This window comes from Sander lucioperca, chromosome 18 (assembly GCF_008315115.2).
Source record: "Sander lucioperca isolate FBNREF2018 chromosome 18, SLUC_FBN_1.2, whole genome shotgun sequence".
Lineage (NCBI taxonomy): Eukaryota > Metazoa > Chordata > Actinopteri > Perciformes > Percidae > Sander > Sander lucioperca.
The window spans coordinates 8,081,648-8,100,808 of NC_050190.1; the positions used below are offsets into that span (position 1 = coordinate 8,081,648).

At 40.3% G+C, this 19,161-nt stretch overlaps 1 protein-coding gene across 3 annotated transcripts in view; it reads left to right on the forward strand.

Moving 5' to 3' along the window:
- The first annotated feature begins 8,952 nt into the window (after nucleotides 1–8,952).
- The window catches only part of paplna (papilin a, proteoglycan-like sulfated glycoprotein), a 35,563-nt gene continuing 25,354 nt past the window's right edge, over nucleotides 8,953–19,161 (forward strand). For 2 of the 3 annotated variants that reach the window (XM_031309690.2, XM_035994568.1), the window contains exons 1-6: nucleotides 8,977–9,226; nucleotides 12,050–12,112; nucleotides 12,993–13,096; nucleotides 17,530–17,590; nucleotides 17,750–17,852; nucleotides 18,028–18,158. In XM_031309690.2, the coding sequence (XP_031165550.1) occupies nucleotides 12,056–12,112; nucleotides 12,993–13,096; nucleotides 17,530–17,590; nucleotides 17,750–17,852; nucleotides 18,028–18,158 (456 nt within the window). In that variant the 5' untranslated portion in view covers nucleotides 8,977–9,226; nucleotides 12,050–12,055. Of the gene's footprint in view, nucleotides 9,227–12,049; nucleotides 12,113–12,992; nucleotides 13,097–17,529; nucleotides 17,591–17,749; nucleotides 17,853–18,027; nucleotides 18,159–19,161 lie in introns of all 3 variants that reach the window. The other variant, XM_031309691.2, reaches the window with a different exon arrangement.

The following is a 19,161-nucleotide window of genomic DNA, read 5'->3' on the forward strand; positions in this document are numbered from 1 at the left end:
GCTGACTGCCCCCTGCAACAACAAAGCACAGTCCCTCATCTCTTTTCTTGTGCGGTCGGTAATCTAGAGATCTATAAACGATCTGACGGAAAACAATAATTGTGAAATCTAGTTACTTACTAGATGTGCTACATTGGGGGCAGGGTGCAAAATTCACTTTTTCGTCAAATGGCTAGTGAATGTTCCAATTTTACCAGCCACTCAATAGATTACCATTGTTTTTTTGCCTGGTAAGTGAAGAAAATCTACCAGCCACTTGCATATTTTACCAGCATTTGGCTGGTGGATGGGGCTAATTTTGTACCCTGATAGGGGGCGTTAAAGAACACAACAGGACGTCACAGAAATGGGCCATTTCAGTGACACTCTGTGCACAGTGTGTAAACCCTCCCGGGAATCAATGTAAAGCATCTCTGCAGACGGTGGGAACATTGTGCAAATTCCTCGGCGTGCTGATGTACTGGCATCCCGCGCTCGCCGTCCCCCCGATGCCAACTGGCCGACGGGACCTGTTGGCACGCTGCCTTGCACACTGGACGCATTAGCTGTCACCATGGGGACAGTTTGACCTGGCTGGCCGGGACAGTGGCACAGTATGGCAGTTTACCCAGAATGTTTAGCCTCATACTGTGACTTACCTAATATGCCCTCAGTGAGGCCTCATTCTGGCATGGTGAGTCCTGTGGCTCGGCTAGCGAACAACTACAGAGTTAATTCCATAAGGCTTCTCCTGCACCACTCCAAACACCTGTCCTGTTCAGATTACTGTAGGTTACACCATGCACTTGGAAGTTGTTTGAGCTGCTTTCCCAGAAAAGACTTACCCTTCCTCCACGAGACTCAATGAGGAAGAATCCTCATTGAGAGAAATTTGAATCTTCTGTTTCTCTTTCCTTGCAGATGTTTAAAATAGACATGTTTTTTTTTAAGTCCTTTAAGCTTGTTCACTGACAGGTGGTTGAGACTACAGAGTGAACTGAGGTAACCTGCCAGTCACTGCCATCCTCTGTATGGAGTGGACTTAAGCAGGAGACGATGTGGCAGTGTGTCAAACCTTTGTGCATTAAGAGGTTTCCCAGTATAGCTCTGCTAAGGGGATTAGTGTGCAGGGAGGTATGTCTGCTCCAAATAAGACATGTAAGGAATTGAGGATTAGACTTCAATAATCGCTGGCAACAAGTGCACTCAAGACACTCAACAACGCAGGAGAAAGGAGCTAAAGCTCGGACACGAAGAAGAAAACCCCCTGTTAAGGTGAATAAAACCATTTCAGAGATGTCTAAGGACAAGCTGGAGAGCCTGGTGAAGCGCATGGAGGAGACGCTGTCGGAGATGGAGCAGCTGAAGGTGCACTGCGGGAAGCAGAGCGAGGAGCTGAGCCAGCTGGTGGTGGAGCTCCGGAACGAAAACCAGGAGCTGGTGGAGAAGTACAACCAGCTCGCTGTTGAGATGAAGGAGGCCAAGGAGATTATAGAACAGCTACAGGACACAAAATATGCTTTTAATGCAAAGGAGAGACAGGCGCAGAAGCTAAACCGGCAGCTCTGAAAGCCCACAAACAGGATGAAAACATGACTATAGGTGGATGTGACCTGTGTGTACTGGAGTCCTGGAGGAAAACAAGAATGGACAAGGTGGATGGAAAAACTTGTTGCAGAGGATTTCTAAATACTGGGTGGGCATGAAGGCTAATCTGGGCACAGCTGTTTCTTTAACATATAGAAAGTGTTTTTTTTCTGTCTGCATATGTGTAGTCTACATTTTACGTCCAGAGGGGAATGGATGTAAAGCTTAGTAATTTGAATGTTAACCTACGTAAATCCTGTGGTTTAGGGCTCCTTTTAAAGCCATGGCTAGACTTAATGACCAGGAATCAAAACTGGAGGTCTCTCAGAATTGTGGATGTGGAAAATGTGGAATCTGGTTAAAAAAGGGGGGTTTCAAAAGTGGAAAAATATTGTGCATAAGGCATAATGCTCATTAGGTTTCTATTATTAAAACAACAGCATGCCTGGAAGCCAGGCTGTAATGCCCCGGTAAAGATTTATTTAATGATATTTCTTTAGTTGTTCCTTGCCCAGGAGTAGTGGGTGGTCACCTATTTTTGGTGTTTGTACAGTCAAAGTTATAAAAATCCCTTCTTGCCCTCAACCTTGTGAGACTTTGAGGTGCCTCCCTCCACTCTTCGTCGCAAGACATAATGTTCATGTACTCCAATAAAGTTTAAATCCTGCAAATCCTCAGCAGAATTCTGAAACTGACAATCACTCTTGTTGAAGGCTTTTTGCACCTTACATCCTGAACACTATAAAGACTGAGGTTTTGATGTTTATTAAACCGGGATCCTTTATTAAATGTGCTTATTGAATCTGAATCCTCTTGAATGTCTTTTTAAATATATAGGCTATGGATTTACCTTTTTTTCACCAAACATTATAAACAACTTATTTAAGAACTAAAAAAAAGAGAAACCTTAACTTTAACTAATAGTTTAACATATTATTTTCTTCCTTGTCGAGAGTTAGATAAAAAGAGTGACACCATTCTCATGTCTATAAACTAAATATGAAGTTACAGCTAGCAGTTAGCTTACTTTGGCCTAATGGAGACCATGGATGATGTAGACAGGTAAATGGCTAGCAGTCGGTTAGCTTACTTTAGCCAAATGGAAACAGGTAAACAGCTAGCAAGTCAGTTAGCTTACTTTACCCTAACGGAAACAGCTTACTTTAGTCTAAAGGCTCTTTCACGCCAACCCGACGGCCGACCGTCGGCAGAAAAGAGAGTCGGACTGACTGCCTCCCCAAGTTGGTCAAAAAAAAGTGCCTCGGAACACACCGAAGCGACGCCAACTTGAGCGCATGTTCTGACGCAATACGTCTCCATAACAGCAGACGGCGCTAATCTGTATTGTCGCCCAAAAAATGAAAACCGGCATCTGATTGGACCAACGCGTCACATGGGTCTGGCTTTTCAAAACCGACCATAATGGCGGCTCATTCGGAATACAATCTTGTATTTTACGAAAATAGTTCACCGAAACGTGTTTCTGAAAACATTTTAAGCGAGAAGTAGGCCATGCAGCTGCTGAATCTGTCTTCATTTCAGATCGACAAAGGTCAGTTTAAAAGATTTTCGTCAGATTTTGAGAGGCATTCGTCACGCTCATTCCGCTCGCCATTTCCGGGTTAGCACTCCACCAATCAGATTGGTCATTGAGTCCGACTGCCCACTGGCCAATTCAACAAGCCAAATCGGCCCAAATGAAGGCCGACGGCTCCTCCGATTGAAGATGGCACAGAACACACCAAACAGACTCAAGTCACCGACCTCACCAGACTGTCCGACGGCCGATAATCGGGTTGGTGTGTCAGCGCCTAACAGAAACGGGTAAACAGCTAGCAGTCAGCTTACTTTAGCCTTACCAAAAATAAGTAAACAGCTATCAAGTTAGTTGGCTTTCTTTAACCTAGCTAACGGAAACAGGTAAACGGCTAGCAGCCAGCTAACTTAATGTAGACAGGTAAATGGATAGCATTTAGCTAATTATTATGTCTTTCTTTTTTTAAACAAAGTGTAAGATGGCAAGTTATAGTTTTACGAGAAGGTTATGTGCTAGACTATTTCTTACTAGCTATTTCCCCCTGCTTCCTCTCTTTATGCTGAGCTAAGCTAACCATCCAGGCTGTACGGTCATATTTCTGACAGAAAGCAAATAAGTATATTTCTTGAATGTCTCAAAACGACTTTTTCTTCATTTATTTTCATGTTCTTTTCTTGCAGAGATAGAGGGCAGCACAAAAGAGATCAGTACAGCAAAAAGTACAATGCAAACAGCATTAACAATGCCCCTCCATCATCCCCCCGCCCCCCCTCAAACCGCAAAATATAACATAATAGTAATAGTAGTGGTGGTATTAGGTATTACATTAATAAAAATTTTTAAAAAGAGGAGCGTGGACTGAATGAGTCATAGCTAGGTATTCACATAGAATGAGTACTCAAGTAGTGTTTTATTCATTTCCCTCCAAATATCTACCAGTTTGAGGTCAGCCATTTCTCTTTTAAGTGCCTTGGCAGCTTGGGTTAGAGTTTTGAGGTAAGAAGATGATCGGTCCTTTTCCGGGTTCAAAACTAAATACAAATCCCCATCTATAACGAGCTCATTTGAGGAGCATTCAAGCATGAGAAACACATTTTGGAAGAATTGAGGGCAATCATAATTGGGGTCATAGGCATTAATCAATGTAATAGGTTCACCCACTATAAAGCCTTTAAGGGCGTTTTCACACATACCTTATTTGGTCCGGACTTTCGGACTTTTTAGTTTGATCCGAACCAAAATTACAGGTGTGAAACCTCCCCCGGACCACGGTCCGGATCAAAAGACCAAATTTTGGTCCGATAAAAAGAGGTGGTCTCGGTCCGGACCAAACTGAACCATGGTCCGGTTCGTTTATAGTGTGAAAGCATTTTTTGGATGGTTCGGACTTTCGGACCAAATACAGGAAGCTCTGGCAGGCTCTCCTTGTGTTACAAGACCAGGGAAGCTCCTTTAAGGAATAGCTCGGTGCTTAGTGTGTAGGCTACATGAGAGAGTGAGTGACGGTGAATGCGTTCAGAGCAGACAGCTGTCGGCTATCAGAGCAGAGAATACATCAGCAGTTTATTTGTTAAGTGGTAGTAAATGTACAGTGTCGGTTTCTGTTTGTCTCTGAATAAATTCTCCAGAAAGAAAGTTCCCGTGTCTTCGCTTCTCAACATCACGACAAAACAAAAAGAGCCACGGCAGTAGAGGAGAGCAGCAGTCAGCTGAAAAAACTCCGACGCAGAGAGAGGATGAGAGGACAGAAGCCCGTCTACAAACCAATCAGTATATTAGTATATTATACTCAGTATAAGTATCTGGAGACGCAGCTCACGTGTGTGATGACGGCAGGACGTAGTTTTGTCACGTATAGATCTTTAGTGCACTTGCATAACTGCAGTGTGAAACCAAAACTTACCGGATCAAATGTATACAATGTAACAAAAACATGAACCTTGGTCCGGACCTTGGTTCGGACTTTCATGCGTAAAAACGCCCTAAGTTAGCCTAGAAATCTAGACGCACCCTAGCAGCAGCAAATTAAATTTGCAGCCAGGGTCAGTCTAGCAACTCCCCGTTGGCTTGCGAGCTGGAAAAACCAAACTCTAGTCAGGCCAATCACATCGCGTATAGAGTCGGTAGGCGGGCTTATGGCTGCTGCTGGGAACAGTCTTCTGGAAGACTTGGAGTTAAGCTTTTCTTTGAGAAAAGAACAAAGAACGGCACTGAAGTCATTCTTAAAAAAGGAAGATGTGTTCGGAGTTTTGCCGACCGGATACGGCAAAAGTTTAATCTATCAACTAGCTCCGCTACCTTCTTCGTTGCTCTGCTTGGTTGTAGCGCTGTCCTATTGCGTGCAGAGGGAATTTGAAAGACAACCATTTATCCCGCCCCTCGGATTGAGCCCTGTCAATGGTGAGTTCCCAGACCCAACATCTTGATGTGGGTCTGGCTTGTCAGGCTACCTTTAAGTATCAAGTATCTGCCTTCTTTGTCTTTCTCAACGTTATCTACCTGCAAAGGTACATTTTTACCAATTAGAGTGGCAACTCCCCTTGATTGAGATGTATAGGATGCATAAAACACCTGTCCTTGCCATTGTCGGGTTAGTTTAGCACGATCAGTCAAATGTGTCTCCTGCAATAGAGCTATATCTATTTTATGATTTTTCAGGAAGTTAAGTACCTTTTTACGTTTTGATAATACATTGATGCCATTAGTGTTCCATGTCAAATACCTAAGAGCTGCATTTGTCATTTCCCCTATCTGCGTATCCAGTAAGGCCATGTTACAATAAACCATTTAACCCTGGCCCCTGCAACCTCTAAATAAGTTATCACCATTATTTTTATATTGAAGGCCAATGTAAAAGTTACACAACCCATGCCATAGCATAGTAATGACAAAACAATTTATTTTCTATTAAGCCTATATAACTTACTAACGTAACCTTGATACTTTTGACATTGCTCTTTGATAACAGAAAAAAAGAAAAAGTGGCCTAAATGGATTTATAAACTGTATTTCTTGTCCCATTTAAGTGTGAATATTTGTGTAGAAAAATATTGTGTGTTCAAGGGAAGGGTGGCTGGATGAGAGCAGGAGCATCCTCTAGATTATGAATTAGCCGACATCTATCACAGGTATGTCACTGAATTTGTCCCATGACACCTCAAACCCATTCACACACACCAGCTCTACAAACTACACTCTTATTTATAAAAAAAAAGTCCAAAGCTTATCCTTGAACATGGAAACAGTACCTGACAAAACAATCTCACCTGCAGTTCAGGTGTTATCTTTTTACCCACGAGAGTCAGAAACTAAAGTGAAGGGGAAGTAAACACACCGAATCAGCCTTAGTTGGTTCCATTTTTTAACCCAGATTAATTTTATTTTTAGGCCAGAGAAGCTTAAAACATCCAGTAAGAGGTCAAATATTTACCCCGCTGTCTCAGGAGACAGGACTCCATATAACAGTGGTGGAAAGTGCATTTATTCAAGTACAAATGGAACTGTTGTTGAGTATTTCAAATTTGATGACACTGCAGTTCAGAGGTAAATATTGTACTTTTTACTCCACTACATGTATCTACTTTACAAATAAAGATTTAACACATAAAACATATAATCTGCTCATATAATATGATGTTGTTATTGATTAAACTTCCAAACAGCATATAAAAAATATACAAAAATAGCTCCAACTTTATAACTCACAGGGGCCATTTTCCTGCATTGAGTAGGCCTACTTTTGATACTTTTAAATACATTCTACAAACAATGCTTATGTTATTTAAACATTTTCAATGCAGTGTACGTTTTACTTAGTTAATAACTACTTCCTCTACCATTGCCTCATACTGTGCACTGTAATATAAAATGTGTTCCAAACCACTTGGATTATGCTGCACACGCTGTTTGGAGAATAGGATTGACATTATATTCAGTTTGGGAGTTATAAATAGTGGATTTTCTCTTTAAAAAGGTTAAGATGGTACTTTGTGTTTGATGGTCTATTGAACTTAAGGGGTGTTTCAACCATACAGTACACTGAGGCAAGTAGATGTCTAGTTTGGTTTGGCCTTTTTCCATCCCTTTAGAAAGGTCATGGTTACCTGTGAAGTGGTTTTAAACATTTAGACTGACCGTCTCACTGACCGATTCAGTCTGGCCTAAACATGGAAAATTATCTTTTAGTTTAACCAGATAAACAAACGTGTGAATGGGTTTTGGTGGCATAATCGGCGTTAAAAACTGTTTTGTGTTTTTGGTTTATTCAATGTTAACTGTGGCTCTCAAGCTGCTTCACACACCCTTTTCTGAATGTATGAATGAAACAGTAGACGGTTAGCTCAAGATTACACATTACACCCAAAATGTGTGTTTTTTGTTTTTTTACTTGTGCCCACAGAAGCCTGTTGGGATGTTTAGAAAGACCTCACCCCCAAAAGAGAAGAGAGAGGAAGGGAGGGGTAAATTCTTCTTGGGAAACATATACTGGAAGATGTTTAAACACAGTTTTGGTAGTGTGGTGGTTTCCTCTTTAAAACCAAAAATAATCACTTTTCTATGTTATTCTCGTGCAATTTCAACATGTTCAGGATTACAATTAAATTGTCAAATTAGTGTAGAGCCTTAATGTATTTCAGATCAGTTTTTTGGAATTATTGAGAACACAAAATGAAAGATCAAGATGCATTTTTAACCCAAATGTTCTGGTTGTGGAGAACGCTGGGCTTTTTTTAAAGCTTAAAAACATACTAAACATTGTTTTGTCACCTTCATCAAATATGCAAGCCCGGTTTATGTCGAAAGAAAAGTTCTACTTATTGGGTTTTAATAAGGTAAGGATAAGGACCTTTTTTTGAAGTTGATTTTTGCAATTATTTGTTGCAGCTTGACTCCATAATTGACGTCTGACATTGGTCCACCACTTTGGTTCAGACTGAAATATGTTGACAACTATTGAATAGATTGTTGTGACATTTTGTACAAACGTTCTTGGTCCCGAGAGGTTGAATCCTCCAGACTTTGGTGATCCTCCCAACTTTTTCTCTTGCACCACCATGAGGTTGACCATCTTTTGTTTTCTTCAAAACATCTCAACAACTAGTGGATGGATTGCTGTGAAATTTGGTACAGCCATTCATGGTCCCCTTGTGATGAGTTATGAATAAAAAAATGTGTAAAACTGATGCTCTGACTTTTCATCTTGCGTCATCAACAAGCAAAAAAATGAATTCCGTCCAATGCTTCATCTCATTTTATGACCAAATGCTTGCAAAACTAGCTGAGGAAGTAAAGCCTCATGTCAACAAAACATAAGGGTTAAATCATCCTATATTGAGTCCTACTAAACATACGATCCAGTGAAATTCTCTTTTGACAGGGGTAAGGTAACATTTGGGACCCATTTCAGCAAAAAAATTGGATTTCGCATTGGACCCAAAACAAGGGAAGGGACTTCGGAAGTTTACCCTGGTATTACTTGTACGGTACAGTGGGGAGAACATTATAATGACATACAGCAAAGTGGGAATGAACGGAATGAAGGATATATATTCTTATGGGGACCTTGCAACCAACGAACACATTGATTATGTGATATTTTTACAGGGTGAAATTACAGACTGCGCGTAAAGGATGCCCATCTCTGTCAGTCAGGAGGAGCGGGTGGTTTAAAAGCGCGCTGATGACGCCGCGGAGGAGGTTCAACCGACGGGACTTTCTCTCTTCTTCTACTTCTTCTCTTCTGCCGCTGTTGGTCGGTTTCCTGTTGGACGAGAGAGAGAGAGAGAGAGAGAGAGAGAGAGAGAGAGAGAGAGAGAGAGAGAGAGAGAGAGAGAGAGAGAGAGAGAGAGAGAGAGAGAGAGAGAGAGAGAGAGAGAGAGAGAGAGAGAGAGAGAGAGAGAGAGAGAGATTGCAGCCAGATAACCCTACTCATATATCCAGGACGCTGCAGCTCTTTTTCAGACGGAACTTCCAAGTCAAAGCTCCCGGAGAGAAAGCAGCTATCAGTCCCAGCCCCGCTGCGCCCTGCACGGTCCCGCCTGCCTGCCTGCCTGCCTGCCTGCAGGATCCACCGGCGGTTCGTTTGGGACTCCAGGAATCCGCATTAAAAGACCACTGACCAGGGTGAGTGGCCCAATGATTTCATCAAGGTTTCTTCTTATGTCATATCTCCTTTAAATTACGGATTTCTTTTGTTTTTTTGAACGAAACCCCATTTTTTCCCCCTCACATTTTGGAAGAAAGAAATATCCATTTAGAGGAGATGAAAAAGAAGTTGTCAGTCTGGGAGAAGGGTTAATTAGAAGGTGTGTTTATACATTGACTGAATCAAACTTGAAAAAAAAAAACTAAATCGTGTATAGAAATGAATATCACGCAAAAAAGGGAACAATAAAGGGACACAATATGAGATAAAAAAACTAAGGTGGAATATGATGGAGATTGCATAGGAGATCAAATATATATAAGTTTAATAAAGTTAGCATAAACCACACTGTGGAGCCCACAGAGACACTTCAGGGTAGGGAACTCAAACAGTATACACTCAATTTATTCAATGATTCAATTTTCTACAGGATCCACTGATGATTTTCCAGAATGACCCGGTGCCAGTATGAGACAGGACTTGTTGGCCAGTATACAGAACACAAGCCACTGCTTGCCCTCACTGACTGATGAATAATTGTTAACTGGGTGGGATAAAAGCTCATACAGCCTGAAGTCAAAGGCTTTATGAGTTGGTACAATACAAAGTGAGGGATGCAGGATTTCTCTAATGGCTCCAGTGGTTGGCTGTACTCAGGATGAAGAATATCATCATGTGTACTGGGAGGGTGATTGGTCAGATCAGTCGATTAAATGAATAGAAATTGACACGAGAAGACAGTTTCACAAATGTGATGAGCTGGTGGCTTTGATTGGGTTTTATTGCTTAGCATGGCTTTCTTGAATGCATTCTTTAAGTTTTCAATGTATGTGTTGACTTTAACATAGTATGTGTTGAGTAGTTTGTTTTTACAATAATTAGTTTGTCTTCTTAAAGGCACTTGAGGTGAAGAGTTTGAATGCAAAACACTGATTTGTAAATAATATTCTAAAGAATGCTCACCTCATGTTTGTTACTTCAACCTTAAATATATTCAATTAGGCTACAGTGCTGCTGATAGATCAGCAGGTTAACGGATCTGTTCATGGACATAAAATGAACAGCTTTGTCATTCAATTCATCATTTAAAGTCATTTATCGAGCAAAAATGTCAAACATCAGTTCCAGTTTCTCAAATTAAAGGATTTGCTGCTTTTCTCTGTTTTTATGAGTGTATTTCATCTCTTTTGATTTTGATTGGACAAAACATGCAATTTGAAGACGTCACCTTGAGTTCTGGAAACCTGTAATGGCATTTATCACAATTTCTGACTTTTTATAGATGAAATGATCCATTGATTGATAAAAAAAACTGAAAACAATGATAGGGGCAGATCTAGTAATCAGGTTGTGGGGTTCCTTATTGTACCTTTACAGAGCTATTGAGGTGTAAATGAATGCTGTTGGCCCAGACAGAAGATTACTACCAGCTATGAAGGATTACAACATTAACTTGCTCAATTCTGGGTGTTTGTTACAGCATGCGTGTGAGTGTTTGAGACAGACCAGACATGCTGACTGCCTGTCTTCTCGCCTCTCTGACATAACCATCCCTCTGACTCAGGGCCGGCCCGTGGCATAGGCAGTATAGGCAAGTGTTAGGCGCGCCAGCAGTCCTAATGAATAAAGAATAAGTAAATAACACCAAAAATGTCACAAAAAAAACCTGAAAACCCTGAAAAAAACATGGAAATAAGCGACAAAAATGATGGATAAAGTGGCAAAAACGTTGGAAAAAAGTGTCATAAATGTCGAAAAAAGACGAAAAAGGTTGACTAAAAATGCCCAAAAAAAAACCCACCAAAAAATGTCACGAAGAAAATTGGAAAAAAACAACTGAAACGATTTAAATCTTGCCTGGGGCACCAAATTGGTAAGGGCTCTGACTTCTGGCCTGTGGCTGTGTGGCATTCATGGCTGCAGTGTATCGCTGTCCTCACTGCCGGGGCATTTGGTCATCACGGCAGAAAGGGTCAGAGGGGGTTTGCCTCTTCTCTCTCTCTCTCTCTCTCTCTCTCTCTCTCTCTCTCTCCCCCTCCCTCTCTCCCTATCTCTCTCCCACGCTCTCTCTCTCTCTCTCTCTCTCTCTCTCTCTCTCATTTTTGCTTAAAAAAAGTAAGATAAATGATCAAAATTGCTTCTGATTATTCTGTTGATTGACTAATTGATTCATTGACTCTAGATTACTTTCTCCTCTGTGGATTGAAAAAAAAACAATGTATATTTTTCTCTCCCAAACCTCTAAACTCAGCATTGTGTGGTGGTAACCAACATTGAAATTTACATCTTCAACATACAATGTGTTTATCAGACCTTAACATTAGACCCACGGATGTAGCAGTTGATTTTCTGCTGTGGTCGGGGGCTGCAAACCAAACCACATTACTGTGTACGTTCAGTTTGATAATCTGCTTAAACAAAATAAAAAGAATTGCTACACTCTCGGATTTATATTCTGTACTTGGCAATATTTCAGGAAACGCTGCAGGGCAACAAGACTGATATAAACAGACTGTCAGCCAAAAGTGAAACTGATACTTTGTTTTTTTTATTGTTTTGTGTTTTCTGTTGTTGGATCAGATAAGAAGATAGATCCTACTGTGTGCGTGTGTGTGTGTGTGTGTGTGTGTGTGTGCGTGTGCACGCACGTGTGCGTGTGTGTGTGTGTGTGCGTTTGTGTGTGTTGGCCTGTTTTCCCACTGTTTCTTGTTGCCCTTGCTTGTTGCTCAATGTGAAAAAGCCTCTATTAGTCACAGTGACTAACTCTGGATGTCTCCTCCTTTTTTTTTTCTTTTTTCCAGGAAACAATGAAGATGCTCCTGCCTCTGGTAATCCTTCAGCTGCTCTTGGCTCCAGTGCTCATGGTAAACTCCCAGTGGCTCCACTGACAATGAATACGCTCTCAAAATAATAAACTATGAAAGCCAAAACCTGAGACATCCGTGTTTTTTTGAAAATTTAAATCAGTGCAGTTTATACACTATTTTAGGTGTAAAGTACAGCTGTAATGATTAGTCGAATAATCGATAGTTGATCAACAGAAAGTTGATTAACTATGATAATTGATTTCAAGAGTGTCTTGGCCCAGACAAGGAGCAACACATCTAACAGTTTCAGACATAAAATATCTGGAAAAAAAAAATCTGTAGAATATTCAATTGTAATAAAAAAAGTGTAATTCCTACTTTATATAAAACTAAATCCAACATTACACATTGTGTACCCAACCTAATGATAAATATAATAGTGAATGGTGTATAAGGGACAATTTGGCTGAAACATGAGTTTATTTCACTTTTATGCCTCAGGATTATGTTTCATGTTGTACAAAATGTACGAACTCAAAAACCTCAAGAGTTACTTTTTTACGAAACGACTTAACTGCTCTCACTAAAATATATTTTCCCTGGATCCTAATTCCTGTAATATGTGTGATGAGCCAAATGCTACCAAACAAAGTTTTACTTCCGTATTTATGACATGTTATTTTGTTTGTAACATGCTGTGTGAACATAACATAAAGTATAAATAGTATAATATGTAGTATAATAGTGCAGTTGTCAAATAATTGTATTTGCTCACTTTAATGATTTCTCGCCCATGTTGGCTTAAAGAATTCACTTTGAAACTGAATGAGATTTGGTTTGAAAGCATTATAAAAAGAAAAAGCATTATAACATAGGTTCATGTTGCTGTTGTTTTTTAACCTTGTGATGAGTGTATAAACTGGTGTGTTGTGTCCAGGTGCCCAGTGTGGATCACTGGGACACATGGGGTCCTTACGGAGAGTGCAGCCGGAGCTGTGGCAGCGGAGTGACCATGAGAACCAGACGCTGTATCACCCTCAGGTACGTCTCCTGCCTGTATCTAACTATCATGACTGCACCACAGACGGTTTAGAACCGAGACGCCCCAACTCAATGTCATTTCCTGTTTCTGTGTCACGTGGGTTTCTCCACTGCCACGCCTCTTTAGGAGACTGGCGGCAGGTCCGTGTGTATTGAGTCCAACGGGAGAAGTGAACGTGAACACAGATTATGATCGATCCTTTTGCCCCATAGTCATTCCTCATATCATATCCCATTCCTCACAAGCCACACATCTCAAGAACATTCTGACACTGAAATGGCATTTTTTTCAGACAGACACATCAGGAAAAAATTAACTTAGTTTGAGACCTGTGTTTCTGTCTCAGGACCGAACTGTCGAGAGATCTAGCAACACAGATAAGCTAACGTCAACTAACGTGCGTGAACGCCCTAACAAAACTAATGTTCGTAATGCTTAATATGACTTTTAGCTGTGTAAATATCTAATGTTAGCAAAAGAAAATATTAATAAATTATACAAATATGACTTTTGATCCATCCACACAACGTTCACTACACTGTCAAACAAGGCCACGCCCATTTAGGAGACAGGAAGTATGTACTGTTTCATACCACTGGCGATTGAAATCTTTAGTATAGAGCAGTCTTTCTCAAATGGGGGTATGTGTGCTCCTGGGGGTACTTTGGAGTACTGCAAGGGGTACGTGAGATTTCTTAACAAAATGCTAATTTAAAAATATGTCATGCATAATTCCTCAAATAATCCTATAATAATGAATGAATTAAGTGATGGATTCTAAATGTTTTCAGTTACAAGGTTATTGTTTAGTAAATCTATCATTGCCAGCGCTGTATTATAACTCTACCAAAAATGTTTTGCGCTGGTCAGGGGTTACCTGGCTTAACAAAAAACAATTCAAAGGGGGTACAATATTAAAAAAAGTTTAGAGGTATAGAGGATCTTTGCCTGCACCTGCATAACACATAAACAAGCCTGTACAAACACATGCACTCGCACTCAGTCTCTCTTTGACAAACTCTGCTCACCGTGAGGCCCTGAATACACACAGGTTTGTATTCTCCCCCTGTGTGAATAAAGCTAATTGTGAGGTTCATTGGCACAGCTTGTATCTTGATTGTAAAAGAATGCCTTGAAGTCACAAGGACGTGGGCTTGTCTTACATCCAAAACAGACTGCAGGGAGCGGCCCTTTAACATTAAAAGGACTTCTCTTTCCTGGGTGTTGGCCGCTGAAGAGGATCGGATGGAAAGTGAACATTTCTATCTGCCCCGTTTTGGCTGACAAGTGGTTTAAAAAAAAAAGAAAAGTTCATCAGTTCACTTTGCTGCATATGTTTTTCATTTCTTTAAAGATGGTTTTGTCCATTTATAGGTTGTTTTGTAGCATATGACTGAACAGGAGGAGTGAGGAGTGTTGTTGCCAGCTTCCATTGTAAATGTTGTGTTTTTAGCTTTTGTGGTGGCTGGAATCCAGCTGGCATGTTGCCTCATGTAACCCACAAAGTGATCCCGATTCATGAGGTGGGAAGTGGTGTGTTCAAGACCCTGTCAAAGTATGAAGTATTAGGAGAGAAATCTACTTAACCCTTAGAGATCGGAGGTTGTTTATTACATGAGCCTGTATAAAAGGATCTAAAATAAAAACCATAACAGCTATAGCATTCATTCTGTTTGCAGCAGAAAGCTAAGGCTTCTGTCTTTCGCGTCATTACTTCGTACACTCTTGATGACGTCATCACGTTACGTGACGTCCGGTGACACAATTCTATTGCAAATGAAACTATCAAAACGCCATTCCACTCAAACACCAGAAAATGTTAAGAAATATTTTGTTCATATTTCTACATTTAGAAATCGTTTGGATAAATATGTTGTGTGTGTTTTATTTAGTAAAATTTGAACATGTCCGATTTATGATTTATGTCACAATTCCAATACTTGTATTAATTATTATGGTTTCTGACTTACATAACCTTTTAGCTTAGATTGTACTGGTTTTAGGGATATGAAGCATTTAAAGATACGTGACATCACAATAAGCAAATATACCAATGTAGGCACTGGCGGACCATTTCATTTCTATCTTCTTGAACTCGTTCTGCAGAAAAATGCCCAATGTGACTGATGTATTATTACATATGGCGTTCTTAGATTATTATGACGGATGCATAAATGTGTAAGCAGTATTTTACTGTTCTAGCTGGGTGAGTTGTTGCATGTCATTCATCATGTATGCTGTTACAGTCTTCCTGGCCGTAAAACACTCGGCAGAATGTAGGTGTGTCTCACTTATTGAGCAATAATTCTCAGGAAATTAATAAAAAAGGACAAGTTTAATTATTTTTGCCCACCAGGCAGAATATGTCTATTATGAGCTGTTTCTTTAACATGTCCAAACTGTTTTCTGATTCACCTTGGTGGATATTTAGTTGCATTTATGGGAAGGAAAACTATACGAAATGTAGTTCTGTCCTGATAGATCTATGGAGATGTTTTCCATTGATCTGCCTGAGATGCTGCTTTTCAACATATCCATCCATGCAGTGAGTCAGTGAGTCAGACACAGTCTGTTTCCCCTCTTTAGCTAATGATGAATAACAGGGAAGAAGTCCTGCCCACTGCTACCTAGTAGGATGAACTCTGTCAGTGGTGGAAGAAGTATTCAGATCCCTTACAAGTAAAAGTTCTGCAAAAAAGTAAACATACTCAATGCAGGAAAATCCTCCCATTTTATTTTTTACTGAAAACAATCCAAACCGTTTTGTATTTAATCAGTTATTCATTTCAGCTGGACTTGTAGGCCGTTATATTGTTGGGTAGTTTCATTTATAGTAAAACATTATATATATATGTGTGTGGTTTGGGTGCAACAATCTTAATTTGTAAAGTAACTAGTAGTAACTAAAACTGTCAGATTAATGTAGTGGAGTAAAAAGTACAGTATTTCTCTCTGAAATGTAGCGGAAGTAGAAGTAGAAAGTGGCATGAAAAGAAAAGACTCAAGTAAAGTACAAGTACCTCAACATTTGTACTTGAGTAAATGTACTTAGTTACATTCCACCACTGAACTCTGTCATATCTTGTCTGCCAGAATCACACCTTTAAATACTATGATTAGACTGCTGTTGACTCATTGGGTGCTTTTACAGGAACTCCCTTTTGCTCCACATTCATTTGAGCAGAAAATGACCTGACCTCATAAAATATAATCTATTTTAATTTCCTGTGGTCAATAATTGAGCTTTTCTGTTATGTATCATTTTAAATTGAAAGCTTTGGTCCTCCAAATGTTTATTTTTCCTCTCGCAGGTGAAAAGTTGATAGCTGGATGTTGTCACTGAGTGTTTGGACATGTTTTAGTTTCAGTTTTGGCGTGCTGACAGGAGCGTGTCTTGTTTTTTAGAGCTTAAGGGCAGGTACTTTTAGAGGTGCCTTAATCACGAGTTATCAGCATGGCAGGAAGGGAGGGTGGCGAAGCGGCCTGCTGTCTCATGGCTCAGTGACGTGTGGGCAGATGTTTGTGTGGGTTTTGGGCTCAACAGTGAAGTTGCTGAGAGCTCGTTTTTTTTATTTTTTATTACAGGCACAGACTAAAGAGGAATGCCACTTAATGTAAGAGCTGAAACTTGTTATTTAGACAGTCTGAGCTGTATTTGCATACGTGCGCTGCTGTCTCACCTAGTCATTAACTGTTTCTGTGTCACAATGATGACCCATAAGGTTTTAATTAAAGTATAGTCAGAACAGTTGCAAAAGCAGATTTTTACAGCAGGGCTAATGAAAAAACATATTTGTTGCTAAAAAGTGCATTCCCCCCAATTTTATAGTTTACCCGTCATGAGGAGTACGACTCAGCATGTGAAAATCGTTGCATAATCTTTCCAAAATCTGAAAAAAAATAACCCTCCTTATGTCATCAGGGTTGTCTCAGTTAAGGCTTGAGACGTCACCAGAAAAAAACAAAAGTCTGAGTTACAAACTGGAGTTGTTGGGGTTCACGAGGCAGAATGAAAGTGCTATCCTATTGCATTATGGGAAATGTAGGATCCAGCGTTTTTTTTTAGCTTTATCTACTAAAAGTCAGGAAATCTCTGCTTCACTTTTGACCATCCTCTTATTAATATGTCTCTAACAGTTTCCCCAATTTATTCGAAGAACCACTGGAATAGTCCTTTAGAACGGAGTGTATTAATATTATAATCATATAAGGCTTTTGTTACTCGGCTCATGCAGCTTCACAAAGATAAAGCAGATAAGACATCACAGATTCCTTTTCTTCCCGGTTCAGCGAGGGGAAACTACTTCATCCCTGTGTTTTAAGAAGATCATTTGGAAAATTCTTACTCAACATCAGGTCCAGCATCAGGGTTAATCTATAAAAAGCAGCATCCAATAGCGTCACATATTGATACTTCGTTTTCTACATACAGGACCGATGGAGGACACAACTGTGTTGGACCAGACAAGTCTTACCGCACCTGCAACATCCAGGTGAACAGACACATCTGAAACAAATTCAGTTTTCATGTATCATATGTTAATATTGAATGTTTTACTTAATCAACTAAACCATATATATATTCTTTGACTATTTATTTGATCTTAATTATCCTCTGACACGTCTCCGCTGCCTCCAATTGCTCCACTCAGGACTGTCCCGAGGGATCCAAGGATTTCCGTGAAGAGCAGTGCGCCCAGTTTGATGGCACTGACTTCCAGGGGAAACGCTACAAGTGGCTCCCATATTATGGAGGTGAGAAGCAACGTAACAGTAGTAGCTTTTGGATTTGCAAGAGTATATATTGGGCTTCAAAAGCCTGCTATAAATATACATATACAAAGGTCCACAACTGTGTAACATAGATGAATTTAGGTCAGACTGGGACATTATTACCTTTATTCTAAAATAACCCTTGTGTCTCTGACAGCTGAGAACCCCTGTGAGCTGAACTGCATGCCAAGAGGAGAGAACTTTTTCTATCGCCACCGCAGCTCTGTGGTCGACGGTACGCCCTGTCACCCTGGAAGGAGGGATGTTTGTGTGGAGGGAGTCTGCAAGGTAGGCCGCACATTAAAATGAACACACACACACACACACACACACACACACACACACACACACACACACACACACACACACACACACGAGATTTAATGAAAGGGAGTACATCTCTAGGTGGTTCACGTGTAGGGTTGGGTACCGTAACCGTACCGAACCACTATGGAACCGGTTCCTACGCAACTGTTAGGAATCGGACCAGATTAGAACGCAAATTTCGGTTCCTCATTTCGGTTCCACTTAATGTGTATTATTAATACAATGTTAATATTTTCCCTCTGTTGCTCCGAAACGGACGTAAAAATATCACACTTTTTCTGTAGTCTACTGTTAGCTAGCTACCGTAAACGTTGTCTACTTTTAAAATGCCATATTTTCCCTCTGGGCTCACCAAAACAGACGTAAAAGCATATTAACCATTCACTGCACGTGATCGCTAGTAAACATATTACATCTTTGATGTAATTTTTCAGTTTTTCAAGAATCGGTTTAGGAACCGGAATTGTTTTAAAAGTACCGGTTTGGCATCGGAATCGTAAAAATCCAAATGATACTCGCACGCAAGATGTTAGCTCTCTGTGTGTTGCCGTTTGAGAACGGAGCTAGCAATACACGCTAAAAAAGGCAAGCGTTGAAGAAAATTTGGATCGTGCAACAAGGCAGGCCTGCTGAGGAGGTTCAGATGGTTTACAGCAGGGATCTTCAACAGGGGGTCCTTGACCCATAGGGGGTCCTTGGAGTTGCTGCACGGGGGCCTCCAAATTATTGTTTGCTGGTTAAAAAAAAGATTAAAATATGTCTGAGCCACAGCCACCCATCTAAAGATACAGGTAAGCTTAAGGTCTCACTTTGCCACATTTTAATCTTCAAACATGATAAATATATGATCCAGTGTATAAATATAAATGAACACAGTACCAGTCAAAAGTTTGGACACACTTTCCCATTCAAGTGAATGAGAACGTGTGTCCAAACTTTTGACTGATACTGTATGCCAACAATT